Source organism: Ursus arctos, unplaced genomic scaffold, assembly GCF_023065955.2.
Source record: "Ursus arctos isolate Adak ecotype North America unplaced genomic scaffold, UrsArc2.0 scaffold_30, whole genome shotgun sequence".
Taxonomy (NCBI): Eukaryota; Metazoa; Chordata; class Mammalia; order Carnivora; family Ursidae; genus Ursus; species Ursus arctos.
In genome coordinates, this window is record NW_026622986.1 from 19,661,619 (window position 1) to 19,678,909 (window position 17,291).

The window sequence follows — 17,291 nt, forward strand, 5'->3', positions numbered from 1 at the left end:
TTACGGACCTGACATTAGGCAAGGATGTACATTATAAATGTATTAGTCTCAGCTCCAAATGCACCCTTCCCTTCCATACTGTACTCTGTAAATGTTTCTCTTTTGAATAGCTCACACAATGTTTAGCTTTGTTAGTAGACAGCACAGGATGGATACCACGAAGCACAGTGGGGTAGGAAATGTCTCTTTTTGGTTCCAGTATACTTGGGTTTTTTGTTTGCATGTTTGTCTTTGCTTTTGCCCTGTGACTGCCAACAATTTAAAGCAACCCAGTTACAGTCCCCCTTCAGTGATATTCCCTTTGCGGGTATTTCAGTGGATAATTTCTCCTTTGGCCTACTGGCTGTCAACCAAATCTAGCTCACAACATCCCAGCAAATTTTTCTACCTTCCAGTGGGTCCCAGTAACACCCTCTCCAATAAAGGTGGGTTTTTTTTTCCCCCAATAAAATTTAAATCTCATTGTTGGGATATGGGGAGTGGGCTGCACTCATCCAAATTGATTCCTTCCTTGAATTGTCTGCCTCAACCCTAGAAGTAGTAATTGCTCCCCACATTTGCCATTCCTTTCTTCTTTACTGTTCTTTTATCTCTTGTTGTAGGTAACCACTTTTTTAAATTACATAATTCTTTTTATAGCATTTTCCTTGTTCAAATTACTAGTGTGGTTTCTGTCTCCTGAATGGACACTAACTGTTAAGAAAGTCTGGAAAATGAAGCTATTAATACTGACCTCTTACGTTGGTTTTGATGATTACAGAGTTCATATAAAGTTCTTAAACCATGTACATTTGGTAACAATCTTAATGTATTCAGAGACAGGCTTACAACTGTTAGTCCCTGGCAGAACTCTCAGTAGATAATTCTTCTACCAAGAAAGAACATTTTAAGAAATTCCTGCTGAGAAATAATCTACCTTCTAAAGAATACATTCTCCAATCCTTAGAGTTGTAACAGCACTTTGTTTATACCTCTATTCTAGTTACAGTGCAATGCTATTATACACAAAGTATTTCTTACCCAATGGGCTAAGCTTTGAAGAAAATCATCACATTTTACTTTACTGAATCTCTTGGTATAGAATAGATGCTCAATATAGGTTTGTGATGAGTCATAGCACAGCTACCTTGCCAACCTATCACAACCCAACAATGCCCCTGATTTTTCTCATCATCCTGATCTATGTTCTGCATGGATTGCTAAGTCTTTCCAACTGTATGCTCCACCAAGCTTCATAAAAATGTCCACGCCCCTATACTGTCTAGAGTCAAAACTACCTGAGTTTCCTTTCAGGTGTGGGTGATTAATAAAATGTGATATTCTTATTAGCTTCCCTCTTGCCTGACTTCAGTGTCTTCAACAGGAGTTATTTAAATAATTTTGCAAAAGATTGTCCACCAACACCATCCCCTTCTTTTCCTTCTTCAATAATTTCCCAGGGATGGTTGGATAACATTAGAGTCATATAAGTGTACTGCAGAAAGGATGGACACGATGCCTTCGGAAAGGAAAAACTTAAAGGAGACCCTTAAAAACTTAAAAACACATAGAACTAGCCAAGATCTATAGTTTTATGACCAATTGATTATTGGTACACTATAGTTAGAAAGAACATTCTTAAGCATTATATAGTCTTCTGCCGTTAATTGTACTTGAATGGCAATTGTTTAGAGTAAGAGTAAGCATTCTTATATATCCACAAAGAATAAAGGAAAGTTTATAATATACTCTTGTTCTTGTCTTTTGAGTTCTATATTGCATTTATCTGAAATTCTATACTCCAACACAGCAAAACTGAAAGTTAAAGAGGTTTCTTCATTTTTTTGCTACTGTTTTTGCTACTGTTTTTGCTAATTAGCTTTAAAGCTAATTGGGTTTGCTTTCAGTTGCAAGTCATTTCAGTTTTACAGATGTCTCCACTCTGGCCGTCTTCATTAAATATTCACTTGAGTAGTGTGTGCTTTACATTCAGAGAGTAAATATGTACAGTAGTCCCCCCGTGTCTGCGGTTTGGCTCTCTGTGGTTTCAGTTACCCAAGGTCAACTGCACTGCAGGAAGCAGATGATCCTTTCTCTGACGGAAGGTCAAGAGGTCAATAGTAGGTTGCCTTTTAGTTTTGTTGACTGTTTCCTTCACTGTGCAGAAGCTTTTTATTCTCATGTAGTCTCAACACTTTATTTTTGTTTTTATTTCCTTGCTTCAGGAGACATATCTAGAAAAATGTTTTGGCTGATGCCAGAGACATCAGAGAACCTGGGCTCTCGTCTAGGATTTTTATGGTTTCAGGTCTCACATTTACGTCTTTAATCCATTTTGAGTTTATTTTTGCGTACGGTGTCAGAAAATGGTCCAGATTCATTCATTTGCATGTAGTTGTCCAGTTTTTCCAATCCCCTTTGTTGAAGAGACTGTCTTTTTCCCTTGGATAATCTTGCCTCTTTTATTGAAGATAAATTGACTATATAATCGTTGGTTTATTTCTGGGTTTTCTATTCTGTTCCATTAATCTGTGTGTCTATTTTTGTGCCAGTACCATCCTGTTTTGATTACTATAGCTTTGTAATATAACTTGAAGTCCAGAATTATGATACCTTTAACTTTCTTTTTAAAAATTGCTTTGACTAATTGGGGTCTTTTGTGGTTCCATATAAATTTTAGGACATTTTGCTCTAGTTCTGTGAAAAATGCTGCTGATATTTTCATAGGGATGGTATTAAATCTACAGATTGCTTTGGGTACTACAGACATTTCAACAGTATTTGTTCTTACAATCCATGAGCATAGAATGTCTCTCCATTTCTTTGTGTTGTCTTCAGTTTCTTTCATCAATGTTTTACAGTTTTCAGAATACAGGTCCTTCACCTGTTTGGTTAAGTTTATTCCCCGGTATCTTATTATTTCTGGTGTAACCCACTGAATGGAAGAAGATATTTGCAAATGACATACCTAATAAAGGGTTAGTATCCAAAATATATAAAGAACTTATACTCAACACACAAAAAAAGTAATCCAATTAAAAAATGGGTAGAAGACATGAAAAGACATTTCCCCAAAGACGACATCCAGATGGCCAACAGGTACATGAAAAATGCTCAACATCCCTCATCATCAGGAAAGTACAAATCAAAACTATAAGGGATCATCTCACATCTGTCAGAGTAGCTAAAATCAAAAGCACAGGAAACAAATGTTGGTGATGATGTGGAGAAAAAGGAACCTTTGTGTGCTGTTGGCAGGAATGTAAACTGGTGCAGCCACTGTGGAAAACAGTATGGAGGTTCTTCAAAGAGCTAAAAATAGAACCACCCTAGGATCCAGTAATCCCATTACTGGGTATTTACCCAAAGAACACAAAAACACTAATATAAAGGGATATGTGCACCCATACATTTATAGCAGCATTATTTACAATAGCCAAATTATGGAAGCAGCCCAAGTATCCATCAATTGTTGAGTGGATAAAGATGATGTGGTATAGATCTACAATGGAATATTATTCAGCCATAAAAAAGAATGAACTCTTGTCACTTGCAATAACATGGATGCAGCTAGAGAGTATAACGCTATGGAAAATAATTAAATCAGAAAAAGACAAATAACACATGATTTCACTCATACATGAAATTTAAAAAATAAAACAAATGAGCAAAGGGAAAAAGAGAAAGAGACAAACCAAGAAAGAGACTCAACTATAAAGAACAGACTGATGATGTTTGGGGCGGGGAATGGGTGAAATAGTGAAACAGGTGATGGGGATTAAGGAGGGCGCTTGTCCTGATGAGCACCGGGTGTTGTATGCAAATGTTGAATCACTATATTATACACCTGAAATTAATATAACACTATCTGTTAACTATACTGAGTTAAAATTTTTAAAAAAGATCAATAGTACCTAATGCTAAATCACAGTGACTACATTGTTCACCTCACTTCCTCTCATCAAGCAGACATTTTATCAACTCACATCGTCACAAGAAGGGTAAGTACAATAAGATACTTTGAGAGAGAGAGAGACTACATTCACATAACTTTGATTACAGTACACCGTTACAATTGTTCTATTACTGTTAATCTCTTACTGTTTCTAAACTTATAAATCAAGCTTTACCATAGATATGTACGTATAGGAAAAAACATAGCATACATTGGATTTGGTACTATCTGTGGTTTCAGGCATCCACTGGGGGTCTTGGAATATATCCCCTGTGGATAAGGAGGGGGGGAACCACTGCATACATAAATCTTAGCCAAATGACTAAAGTACTAAAGGGACTAAGTGATTAAAGTACTGGCTTACCACAATTGGCTTCATCTGTTCCATTTGGGCAGTCAGGTGGAAAATCACAGAATTTGCTGGATGAAATATAGCCTGCATCCTCACGTGACATAAATCCAGCTTCAAAATGAAGAGATGCAGAGGATAAAACATACTCTTCTCCTTCAATAAATAAATGGAATGCATAATTATTTTATGAATACTAGTTTTTAAATACGCCAGAGACACAGAAACTAGATAAAAAGGCCAAATCAGAGTACAGTTTTCTGTTTTGATCCTGTGTATGGTGCTTCGAATGTATACGTAAGGCGCTAGGATTGCTCTGAAGTATCATAGCCATTTGCACACTGATTAAAGCCTCTAAAGGCTTTAATTCAAACACAGGGTCTAGATGAATCTCTGGCCATTCTGTCCCACAAATATAACATAATTCATTACCGGTGGGGTTTGGCTTATTTTTTTAATGCCTATTCCAGTCCCATCCTAAACTTCTGCTGGGTAATAATACTAAATTCCACAAAGGAGATCTTGTAATGACCAACTGGACAAATTTACAAAAACAGTAAGAAAGGGTGGTTTTTTTTTTCCCCTCTTTGTGTACAATAATTGGCCTTTCAGGAAAAATTCATATAATTTTGGTCTGATTAGAATAATGCTCTAACCAACTAAGATGGTGTTCGGATTGAAGCCCACATAAATTGAGTTTTGATTTCATTTCTGAAGAGAATTCTCTGTAAGTGAGATCAAGCCCTCTCACAGACTTCTGCTAAGGTTAATTTTAGTGATAATTTAAAACTCGTAACCACACTCTTGCCTCTAGTTACATTCTCTTCAATGTCAACTTTCCGCTATTCCAATTCTGGTGATGTAGCATTTGATTAGGAGAAGGAAAATGTTTAATTAAGAGAAATAAGGTAATGCTGGTTAACCCTCAAAAAAATCATTAAATCTATTGCACTGCATTCCTCAATGTCTATCAAAACCACATACACACACAGAGCTTAGAAAGGTTTAAGTTCAGAACACACATTCTGAAGAATGTGAATACACAGGACAATATAAAGTTAGTACAGAGAATGATACAATCTCACCAATGAAAGGGGTCTTTAATAAAAGACGACGAATTAAAAGTTCTTTAATCCAATTCTCAATCCAGAACCGTTTCTGCTATATTATCCTCAATTATTACATTTAGCTCATGTAAGAAGTCAACTTTTCCACTTACTAAATATGTTGTTTAATGAAACATAACTTCAGAACATAAGATGTGCTTGATTTCTAAATGCAAATAATGTTCATGTAATATAAAGAAAAATAAATATGATCATTTTCAGGCAAAACTTTTAATGTCTATTTACTAACAGACTCTGGGGTAGGCATGGTCAACCTGGAACATCAATCAGTTTTCAAATGACAAGTAACTGCAGGCACAATGCATACTCTTTCAATCCATTCTCAGAACCTAAATAATGGTTCGACTTTCCAAAAACGCATATTTTAGACTATCGGGGATTCATTTTTATGGCAATCTTTCTGCCCCCCTTAATCAAAATGCTCTACAAAATATTTAGTTAAAGAATTAGCCAAACTCCATCAGTTACTTGAAAATATGTGTTCTGAATTTAAATAGAGACTTTTAGGATCAAGATTTAAATTTTTGGCTGGCCTTAAGTCACTTTTCCAAGTCCAGTAAGTTTTTTAAACTCCTAGGTGATTCTGAAACATGAATTTCATTACCTATTCATCTGTGCCAAACAAAATTAAAATAGATTTTATTTTTATAGAAGTGTTTTTAAAACATGCAAAATAATTAAAATTCTTCCATAATTTTTATAACTAAAAAACTGACAATTTTAGCCACAAGCATAGAATATTATTGGAAGAGTCTCTAAGGCCCAGGCTGTGATATTGCATATATGATATTGCATATATGTGATAGTGCATATATACATATATTTTTTAATATGTTTTAGTTTTCAAGGATATGTGATTGAATCCACATCCGGTATTAGCAAATCATGAGCTGTATTACTGAAGGACTCTAATATCTTTTAAATTTTGGTATCAGAAGGAACTCATTATTTCAATGTTTAAAACTTCGGTGACCACAAGAGAAAACTTACCTTTCTTTAGTCTGCTGGTACTGGGAAGCGACTCGTTGGAAATTTCACATTCCTCGGATATACTGATGTCATCTAGAGCAACAGTAGCGTCTGATGATAAAACAGTAGCTTCCAAAATCAGCTATATTTACAGAAAAACAAATTATTAAAACTATACCATAAATGTCTTACAATCATATCTTTGTGTAGAGAAGCTCATTTGCATCTGTCCCACCTTCCAATCTAATTTTAGAAAACTGTTTTGACCAGAACGTTCAAATTATAAATTTATAAAGTCATAGCAGCTTTGACAGCATCTTACGTAACCTTAATGTCTCAGGTAACCTTGTTTCAATTAAAAGTTGAAACATTCATCACTTCTGAAGCGTTGCCTTCCCATTGGAGCCATTAAGAGTCGTATGCATTTAAAATGAGCTCTTTGGAGTAATCAACTGTGTGGTTTACAACTCAATTTAATTGAGATATGAATTCATTTGTAATGGGTCTGCTGGAGGCAATGATTCATTTTCATATCAGAATATTTAAATACTAATATATATTATGTATATATACAGAAACCTACTTAGTGAGGTAAAGCATAGAATCAATAATCACATACGGTGGTTAATGATATTCATAAGTTAAAGCACTCAGAGGCATCTCTTTCAGTGTAATTTATTCTAACACTCTGAATAATGACTGATATAATTTGTTTTCTTTCCTGTTAATCACATTATTATGTTGTTAATCTACCACCTTAAAAAAAAAAGAGAGAGAAATTATGTCTGGAGTCTTAAAGATGTGTAGGAGGACCACCAATCCAGGACATCTCGATGCGTCTCGATCTTATCAGAGAGGACCTCAGATCCCAAAGATCTTATAATTTACTGGGTACGATGCATTAACAACTGCACCACAAGTGCCATACAAAGAGACATGTGTAAGATACTAGCAGAATCGAAGAAAAACACTTCATTATTTCTGCCAAGAATGTGAGACAAAATTTGGAAAAAAAAAGTTGGTAAAAATACTAATTACCTAACAACCAATAACTAATTACCTAATAATAGCTCCTTAGTTATAACTGCTGCTTCAGATTTTGTTAGAGAAACTGCTAACATTACAAGCAAAAGCAAGGAGACGTGGAAGTATATGGTACACTTGGAACACTTTGGGTAAAATGCTCACTTTAGCAGCACATAGACTAGAACACTTGGGGTGCTAGAGGATGATGGGTTTTGAGACATGCTATCCCCAAAATATGGCACACCTTGGCATACTGAGTATTTCAAGCTGGAGGAATTTAAGAAATGGCATGTGCAGGATGGACTTTCTGATCTTCGCCGGAAGCAGAACATAATGCCCTCATATGAGAGGTGTCCTCTCTATAACCGGAGGAAAGGGGCACCCTTATTTCGGAAGACAAAAGGACACACAAGCAGAGGAATCTGAATCTCAGCCTAAGTGTCTCACCATTGATTACACTCAGCTCATACTCTTTGCCCCATCGTATCTTTCCATGACTATCCACTCTTCATCAAACCTTGCATAAAAAGGCTTAGGATTAACAGTTTCTTTATTAACTGGTCTTTATGTCCTTATTCAGGCTCCAGTGTCATGGAAGACTTATATTAAATAATTTTGTATGCTTTCTCCTTCAATCTGCTTTGTTAGTTTAATATTCAGACCTAGCCAGGGACCGTGAGAGGGTCAGGGAAAAAGTTTTCCTCCCATGCACAGGCAGAAAGGATTTTAAGGGAATGATAAATTAAGTAATAGATGGAACAAACTGATTGCAAGAATTGGTGCAGCCCAATTGGAGGGCAATTTGATGTTATCTGTTAAAAAGAAAAATAGCATGGACGACAAAAATTAAGCCCACTTCTTAGAGAAACATGCACCAGCATGTACATGAAGGCCCGTCCAGGAATGTTTACTTCAATGTTGGTTTTGATAGCAAATGAATGGAAGCAATTTAAATGTCAATCAAAAAATAAATGGTTATACAGACCATGGATAACCACGCCAGTTAAAAATAATATCTCTGGGGCGCCTGGGTGGCTCAGTTGTTAAGCGTCTGCCTTCAGCTCAGGGCGTGATCCTGGGGTCCTGGGATCAAGCCCCACACCAGGATCCTCTGCTGGGAGCCTGCTTCTTCCTCTCCCACCCCCTGCTTGTGTTCCCTCTCTCGCTGGCTGTTTCTCTCTCTCATATAAATAAATAAATAAAATCTTTAAAAAAAAAATATCTCTATGTGCTAATATAGAAAGAAGCCCAATATGTGTTTCTGAGTGAAAAAATACAGAAAAAAAAGTTTATGATAGGATACTACTTAGGCTAAAAATACAATGGTTTAGATTTTTAGATATAGTGGTACATACATATACATTAGATAAATAGAATAGGGCCCAGAAGCAAAAATGAATGAATGTCTATGCTACCCTCAAGATAAAGACTATAATAAGAGGTGAAGGAGGTCAGGACATACTGTTGCATTATCTGCAATTTTTGATACTTTAAGATGAGACATATATAATTCTAATGGTTGTTAAAATTCTTATCAGAATTACTTTTTTGTAGAGTCTTAATCAACTAAGGAATTGGGCCTTCATATAATAGGCAGAAAATAATTTTTGAAGGATTTTGACAAAGTATCTATAGTCACTGTAATTGAGAAATAGATTATGCTTAACACCATTAAGTTATTGTAATTTATTTTGAACAGCTTTAATTTTAAAAGATTTTTCCTTTTGTTCATTACTAGAAATCATCCTAGACTGAAGTCAATTAAAATACAGACGCTTCTTTCTTCAGACTCATTAGACAAGACCTTATTGACCACATTTGAAGTCCTGTACAACTTCAAAAACAAGTGGGGAAAAAAGAATGCTTGGGGCACTTCTCTGTGCCTCTAAAGAGGTACATGGAGGGGGTGGGACCCTGGCAGGAGCTGAAATAGAATTGTGGAACAGGTCTGTAAAATATGGTTATATCATTTTGTCTGAAGGAAACCACTAGACTTTCAGACAGTCATATTAAAATGTTAATATAAAACTACTTCCAAAGCCAAATAAAAATGATACTAGGTCATCTACACTTCTGTTTGCTTACTTCTATATAATTCAGAACTCCAAAATGAAAAATTATAATTCTACCATGAATTACAATCTTCCAAATTTAAAAAGAAAAATGGTCACTTCCTTTAAAAATGTATCTTGTATCTATACCATCTGATGATTCCAAAATCATCTTGGCTAGTTCTGTTTTTTATTGCTTGTTTCAACTAACCCCATCTTTTGATTTGTGACCAAAGGCAGTTTTCCTCTGGGAAATACAGGACCAATTAATAATCAGTAAGTGAGAAAGAGTTCACGCAGAAGAAATGTTCCAACCACAGGTATTTCAACCACGAATGAAGGAGAAGTGAAAACCTCATTTTCTAAGATTCTCAAGGAAATTTGAGAATTTAAATTCCAAGTTATATGCAGAGGTCTCGTCCTTCTAAAACTATTTTTCAGGATCTTGCTGATATTTGTTTTATCCAGTGATATTATACTACTCCCTGAAAGAGCAAAATTATTTCTTGTTTTTGTTTTCAGGAACCAAACAACTTATAACTGTTGCTTATAATCAAGTGATTACTCTTCATATCTGAAAAACCAAGGAAAGCCTTTGCAGAGAAACAGTCAACTAGTATATTTAGATTTTGGTCCTTTGATATGTCATTTAAAAAAAAAAAAAGTAACAGGAACAAAAAAATAGGAATCTAAGAGGAAATGGAGAAAGTGGGAATATAATAAGAAAAACTGGAATATAGTAATTTTTGAATAATGGTATAAGAGCAACCACAAACATTTAAAGCTTACTGCATACCAAGCACATTCACTTGTTTAACCCCGTGGAAGATGGTGCTATTTTCATCCTCATGTTACAGCAAAAGAAACAGAAACTTCAAAGGTGAAGTAATTGGTTGAAGGTCACATATCTAATAAGCAGAATGTGTAACCTGAGCCATTAACGATTAGGCTATCCTGCACTGCTACAATAAAATAAAAAGACAACTGGTCTTAGCAGAGGCTGCAGACCAGAGCTGTCTGGTGTAACAGCATTCAACTCAGTCCTAAATTAAGAAGGCTGAGGACATTGTAACTTCATAGAGACTAGACCAACTTTTACTATTGTACTATAAATCTTACCCTTCACTGAATCTTCAAATAATGTCAGGAAGTTGTTATTGATGTATATCATTGACTGATAAAGAATGAACAGGCTATCAATCATTGTGAAAAATTTCACAAAAGGGTCATTTTAAAATGAAGTCTAAAATATGACACAATTATGTATTAATAGGAAACCTGAGAAAAGTAGATCAGCTGGAAATCAATGGACAATACTCAGAAAAAGAACCACCTTTGGATACTAAAACTAAGAACAGCAGTTGGGGGAAAAAGAAATTGTACATGAAGTGAGTGTATTTCTGTAAAAACTCAACATACCCAATGAGCAGGCTAAGTTAAAACAGATTGAAAAGAATACTATTAACTATTTGACTTATATTCTTCCAATAAAAAAAAAATACAGGAAATGGAGAGACTATAGAAATTGTGTTAATTTGCTGTTCTTATGGAATAAAGAGTAAGCCTTATCCTTTTCCACCAGGAAGAATAAAAGCCCTACCTACCTATGGGTGTTTATTTCCTAAGAAACTCCAAGTGATTTGTACTCTGTTGTGATATTTACTAGAAACATCAAAAGGACGAAAGTGCATCAAGAGTTCACAGCTAGAAGGGGACATAGAGGTCATACGGGTTGATGCCTTTCTCCTTTCCAGTGTTTGGATTGGACTTCGCTATATAAATAGGTTCAGAGTTTAGTCACATTGAAGATAGTCAGGTGATGACTAAGGTCACCCTTAAATGATTCAGTCTAGTAAAGTGCCGAAGATGCCCATTCCCAAGAACATAAACTTTAAATATTTTAATATTTTGAAAAGCTAGATTGACTATTTATAGGTTTTGCAATTACTGTTGCTAAAAGAATGAAGTACAATTGCACCTAGCTAGAATCCTCATGCATATTTCCATGTTTTTAAATATGCATTTACGGAAATCAGGCTAAAGCCAACATTAAGATTTGCATTTTTTTTTCCCCCAGCAGAGGACAAGAAAAGAGAAAGGGGTGCAAAGAAGACAAAAGCTGGATCTTCATATGCAAACAGGTATTAAGGTTTTCAGCAAACAAAATGCTAACAGCTCAGTCTGAGGTGTGAATACAAAGATAGTTGCCTCTGTATTTTCCACTTGTTTGAAATATTTAATATATATGTAGTAATAATGTATTCAATACTACCATGTGTATATATTTTTGTGTGACTGCGTATATTTATGTATTGTGTGTATGTGTGTGTCTACATAAAATCTGGACTGATTCACACCAGAATGTGAACACGGGCCCACAATTCTTTACCTAAAGTCTTCGGGGCCAGCTCGGTTTTGAAATGTGGATAGTTCAGAGTTGAGAACGCTCAGTGTAACACTTACCGTGTATATTCCGCCATGGCCTCGGGGAGACCGGAGGAGCACTATCTGACCGAACATCTCACTCATTCAACTGCCCGAAGACCTCGCACGGGTTCAAGTGAGGCTCAGTTGCCTCTAAATGGGTTTTTCAAAAGCTTATTGTTTTCGAATTTTAATTTGCCACATTGTCAGGGATTGTGAACCTATACTGGGCTTCTCAATGACGAAATCTGAGGGAATTCTTATTTTTTTTTTTTTTTTTTTTTACTTACCTGCAGTTTCTAAAACAAATATACTACAGCCAAGTTTCAGAATTAAGGGGGGGGCAGAGGCAGAGACTCAAAACTTCTCAGGGGCAAAATAAGACCTAGCAAGAACCCAGAACCATTCGCTCCCCTCAAAGGCTATCACAGTTAAGCTGACGCTGATTGGGGTGGATTAGGAGCCCCAAGCGGGGAGAAACGCCAACACGCGGTGCTGAGACACCACAGACAGGAACGAACACCCAGCAGAGCAGGGCTTCTTTAGAAGAACATCACAGATCGACTGCTGCCCAATTCGAAAATCCTATCAAACCACCGGTCACCCTACAAACCAGTTAATATGCCCCAGATAATCAACAGCTGGCTCACTTTGCACTGCAAAGCAAAGCGAACCACGATCCCAAGGGAAGAGATGCTAAAGAGGAAAGATCAGTAATGGTGATAAGTTAACTAGCGCGCGCAGGCCCAGAAAGGAATGGCGTGCATTTCAACTCAAAACGGTTCTCAAGTAACTGGTTCTAACAGAAGACATTCTGGTTTCGTTTTTTTTTTTTCCTTTAAGACTTTTCGAGCAATTTTCGGTTCTCTGCAAAACTGAGAAGGGGTAGAGTTTTCTCCTATACCTTCTGCCCCAACATAGGCACAGCCTCCCCATTACCAACATCTCCTGGGGCGCCTGGGTGGCTCAGTTGGTTGAACATCTGACTCTTGATTTTGGTTCAGGTCATGACCTCAGGGTCATGAGATCAACCCCGCATCGTGCTGCAGCTGGGCGTGAAGGCTACTTAGGATTCTCTCTCCCTCTCCCTCCACCCCAGCCCCACTCTCTGAAAAAACAAAAAAACAAAAAAAATCTCCCACCGGAGTGGGACACGTGTAATAAATGATGACCCTCATAATCATCCGAGGTCCAGTGTCTACATTATCGTCCATTCTTCATGGTGTACATTCTGTGGGCTTGCACCAATGTTTAACATTTATCCATCATCATATTATCATACAGAGTATTTTCACTGCCCTAAAAATCCTCTCTGCTCTATTTGTTCATCCCTCCTCTCTCCCTGCACCTCCCAACCCATGGCAACCACTGATCTTTTTATTGTCTCCCTAGTTTTGCCTTTTTGGATTGCCAGATAGTTGGGCTCAGAGAGAAAGTAGCCTTTTCAGGTTGGCTGCTTTCACTTGGTAATATGCACCTGAGGTGCCCCCATGACTTCTCATGACCTGATAGCTCATTTCTTTTTAGCACTGAATGCTATTCCATTCTCTGGATGTACCCCAGTTTATTGATCCATTCACCTACTGAAGAACATCTTGGGTTGCTTCTAAGTTTGGGCAATCATAAGGAAATCATGAATCATCATTCACATGCAGGTTTTTGTGTGAAGGACGTTCTGTTTAATTCCCAATAATGTCAGTTAACAAGCGACTCTCAAAGATCTTCACGGTAAGTTTCATTCTAACTAAAAGCAAACCCAATGAAAATAACATTATACAGAAAATAAATAAATGAAGCAAGGATCAGACTGTTCTGATTTTGTTTGTCCTGTCCCATGTAATGGAGATTGGCACTTACATGATTCCATGACTGGCCTTCACAGCTTTCCTATTCAGAGTTACTAGAGTCACAGTATTTTTGTCCATTAGACATGGGAGTGCAGTCATAAATGTGATCCTTGAGAATCAGGGAGTTTAGAGACCTGAGTGACATAGCCTCTAATCCCTGAGCCTAGAGTTCTGGTCCAGAGGAGACTCCTTTCCAAAATAAAGAATACTAGTATTAACTGAGTGTCTACTATTCCCAGACAATGTCCAAGTGATAATCACAGCAATATAAGAGCTAACTTTGTGTGTTTACTCCATGACAGAATATCTTCTATGTGTTTTACACATGTAATCAATCCTCACAACAGTTCTAGAAAGAAGAGAATACTGACAGGGGTCCAGATTTATTCCCTATTCCTCCTACTTCCATGGGCAGGAACTTCCTTGCAGTAACACTGCTATTATTGAATTCTTACTCTCTCCCATGGAGAGGAGGATTTAGCTGATTAGTGATGTTAGAATAAGCTGGATGTGCTAAACTCATGCTCTTTGTCTCTCCTTCAACTCCCACTCTTTTGGACGCATACACTCTGATGTTAGTTCTGGCTAATAGTAATAGGTTTCCCCCAATGTGTGAGTCCTGGATTTCTCTGGCAGACTTCCTTGTTCTCTGGCTGAATCTATTTATTCTGAGATGAAGTGTTATTTAAACATACGGCTGCAGACTCTAAAAGCATCTTCTCTAAAATATTTTGCTGTTTGACTTCTATATTTATCTTAACTGGTTGAGATGAGGACCAATACCAATGAGGTACGTTATCTATTAGGGACTCCTAACACCCATCAATGACCCTCACCTCCTATTTAACAGGAGAAGAAACAAGTGCAGAGGGATTAAGCAACTTCCCCAAGATGTACACCTGGCTTGAACCCCAGACTCCAGAGCCCATATTCATGGCCACCATTTCAGCTTTATCTTTAATACTCAGACTCCCCTGAAGTATTGCTTTTACCATCTCCATGGTTTTCACAGATAGAGAAATGTGAAGCTCAAAGATATAATTTGGAGTCACTTAGCAACCCATGAGCTGAGCAGAGATCAGAACGCAGACCACCTAACTCCAAAGGTCTGTGTTTTCTGCCATATTCTATCATCCAATCTAGTTTCTAAAATCGCTCTATTCAAATGTCATCCAGAAAGAAGCCATATCCAGGAGGGTGGAAGTTTGGGCACCAATTTGATTACCTACAGTTGCCTCCTTTTACTATGAGCCAAGAAAATGACATAAAAGATTGATAAAAATTCTCAGTATTAATGGGTGGCAGAAAAGGCAGCATCAGAACTAAAATGGGAGCACCGTGCAAGCCAGGTTTTTTTCACCACCTCATATAATCCACCATCCTCACTTAAAAAAATGAGTATTTTCCTATTAAATGACTTCTCTCTCTGCCATCTTATTCAATTCTGTTTTCTCTGCCTCCTATTCAATTCTTATCTCCAGTTTTGCTAAGCGTCCACACAACAGTTTGAGCACTCGATTTAACTGTACTCATCCCTGATTGTGAATGTGCTTGCTTTATTAATATCTGATAAGTCTATGAGATATATGTATTATATATGTGCTAACACTGTTCTCTGAGAAAACAAGTCGTATTAAATTAGCATCTTCCGCTGAGTTGTATTAATTTCTAATGTGCTTTCTTACCTGAAAAGGTAGAGTAGATTCTCCAGCCGTCACAAAGAGATTGATTTTTGCTTGTTTCCACTGAGATTTGGCAATTCCAATTAGATCACCTTGCTTTTGCGAACCCCCATCCAGTGATGTTCTTGTAAAAACCGAGAGACGTGCATGCCGCGACAAATGATACCAAAATTGCACCTGTTGGAAATGTTTTTGAATGACATAAATATTCCATTTACCGGTCTCCAACAGCTTTTCTATAATTAAAAATATCACAAATCATTCTGCTGTCAAATATAATCTCAATTCTCCTTTCCTCCAAATACGCGAGCCCAGAAAATGCTAAGTATGTCTTTTGCCTGCTTTTGCATTCTCCCCTTTAGAAAAGGCTCAAGGAGGCTATAGTAACTGGTATTTTTAACACAGGCCATCAAGAGGTCTAAAGAAATGGGACATTACCACACCACCAAGACAAGTTTGAGGACACGCATCTGTCCACACAAATCTGCTTCCACAGAAGTTTCCATGGTCATTACTTCTACAGAAGGACCCTTCCCTCTTGCTTCTTATAAATCTGGGGAGTTATATAGTCTTAGTGTACAAAATCAGGTTTTTACTTATACATTCTCCTTGATGTCTCAAATACCAAACCATGGGAAAAAAAAAAAGTTTTCTTGAAAAATTATTTTCTCAGGAAAAAGAAAACTGCAATGAGTCCTTTTCATTAATTCTGTCTCATGGGGACACTATCAAAGAACTTGGGAGCTCATATAATACTGGTAATTCATAATTCAAGCAAGAAAACATCCTTTTGGGGGGGGTGATCATTTCACCTCCTAGTCATTATCAGGGATGACAATCTAAGGGTTTGAGCACTTAACTAGGTAGTAAAAATACATATATATGAATTAGTTCAGGTGCTGACAGCAATAGCTACAATGTGGAATTCGGGACTCTCATTTATTCAAGCAATATTTACTGAGCATTTACTAAGTAACAGGCACTGTGTGAGGCAGGGATTAATTCCCTCAATGGCTGGATGATTTGCTCTATAACATATGTCAACAAAACCTCCATTAAAAACAAGTTTAGACACACAGTGATTTTTTTTCATCTCATCTCTTCGAAAAGTGTAGCCTTAGGACTCTCTAAGAAGACACAACATTCAGAGATGAGGCTCTCAGAAGTAAAATCTTTCTCTTTGGATTCAAAGTGACTCCTTTTCCACTGCACTGTATTTTAAATTCTTGGGGTTTTTTCCTTCACCACTATGGTTTTATTTTGTGACATGGACAGATATTAGTATATACATAGTCTCCCCATTTATTTTATGGTTAGTACCAATTTCAGTGGAAATTCCAGTTGAAAAAAAATTTTTTTTAATTTGAGAGAGAGAGAGAGAGAGAGTGCAAGCAGGAGGAGGGGCAGAGGGAAAGGGAGAGGATCTCAAGCAGACTCCCCACTGAACATGTAGCCCAATGCAGGGCTCGATTTCACAACCCTAAGATCATGACCTGAGCCAGAATCAAGAGTCAGACACTTAACTGGCTGAGCGACCCAGGCGCCCCTGAAGTCAAAAAAAATTTTAGATGCACTTTTAAAAAGTTGTCTAGCTTAAAAGAGCAAACATTCTCTTTCCCAATGTGGTACACCTTTTGTTAGTGTCTCTACCTAACTGACACCACTTCATCAAAAAAATTCTGTCCACTTCATTTTAAACTTTACTACCATGCTCCCCTAAACTCAGATAAACCTGACAGGTAAGTGAGAAATGAAAAGTCAAATGGAAGTGTTTGATTAGATCCCATGGGAAGTGAGGACTTAGGTTCCTCAACTGCAATTAAATTTTAGATCCCTGCTCAAGTTCCAGCACGTTCCAAGCTTGTAAATATGCAAACCAGAG

General features: G+C 37.0%; 1 protein-coding gene across 1 annotated transcript in view; it reads right to left on the minus strand.

Annotated features, from left to right (window-relative positions):
* The window catches only part of MALRD1 (MAM and LDL receptor class A domain containing 1), a 731,799-nt gene that overhangs the window by 614,201 nt on the left and 100,307 nt on the right, over positions 1–17,291 (minus strand). The window contains exons 13-15 of the mRNA XM_057304733.1: positions 15,413–15,586; positions 6,401–6,521; positions 4,299–4,439 (exon numbers count right to left, since the gene is read on the minus strand). Coding sequence (XP_057160716.1) covers positions 4,299–4,439; positions 6,401–6,521; positions 15,413–15,586 — 436 coding nt within the window. The remainder of the gene's footprint in view (positions 1–4,298; positions 4,440–6,400; positions 6,522–15,412; positions 15,587–17,291) is intronic.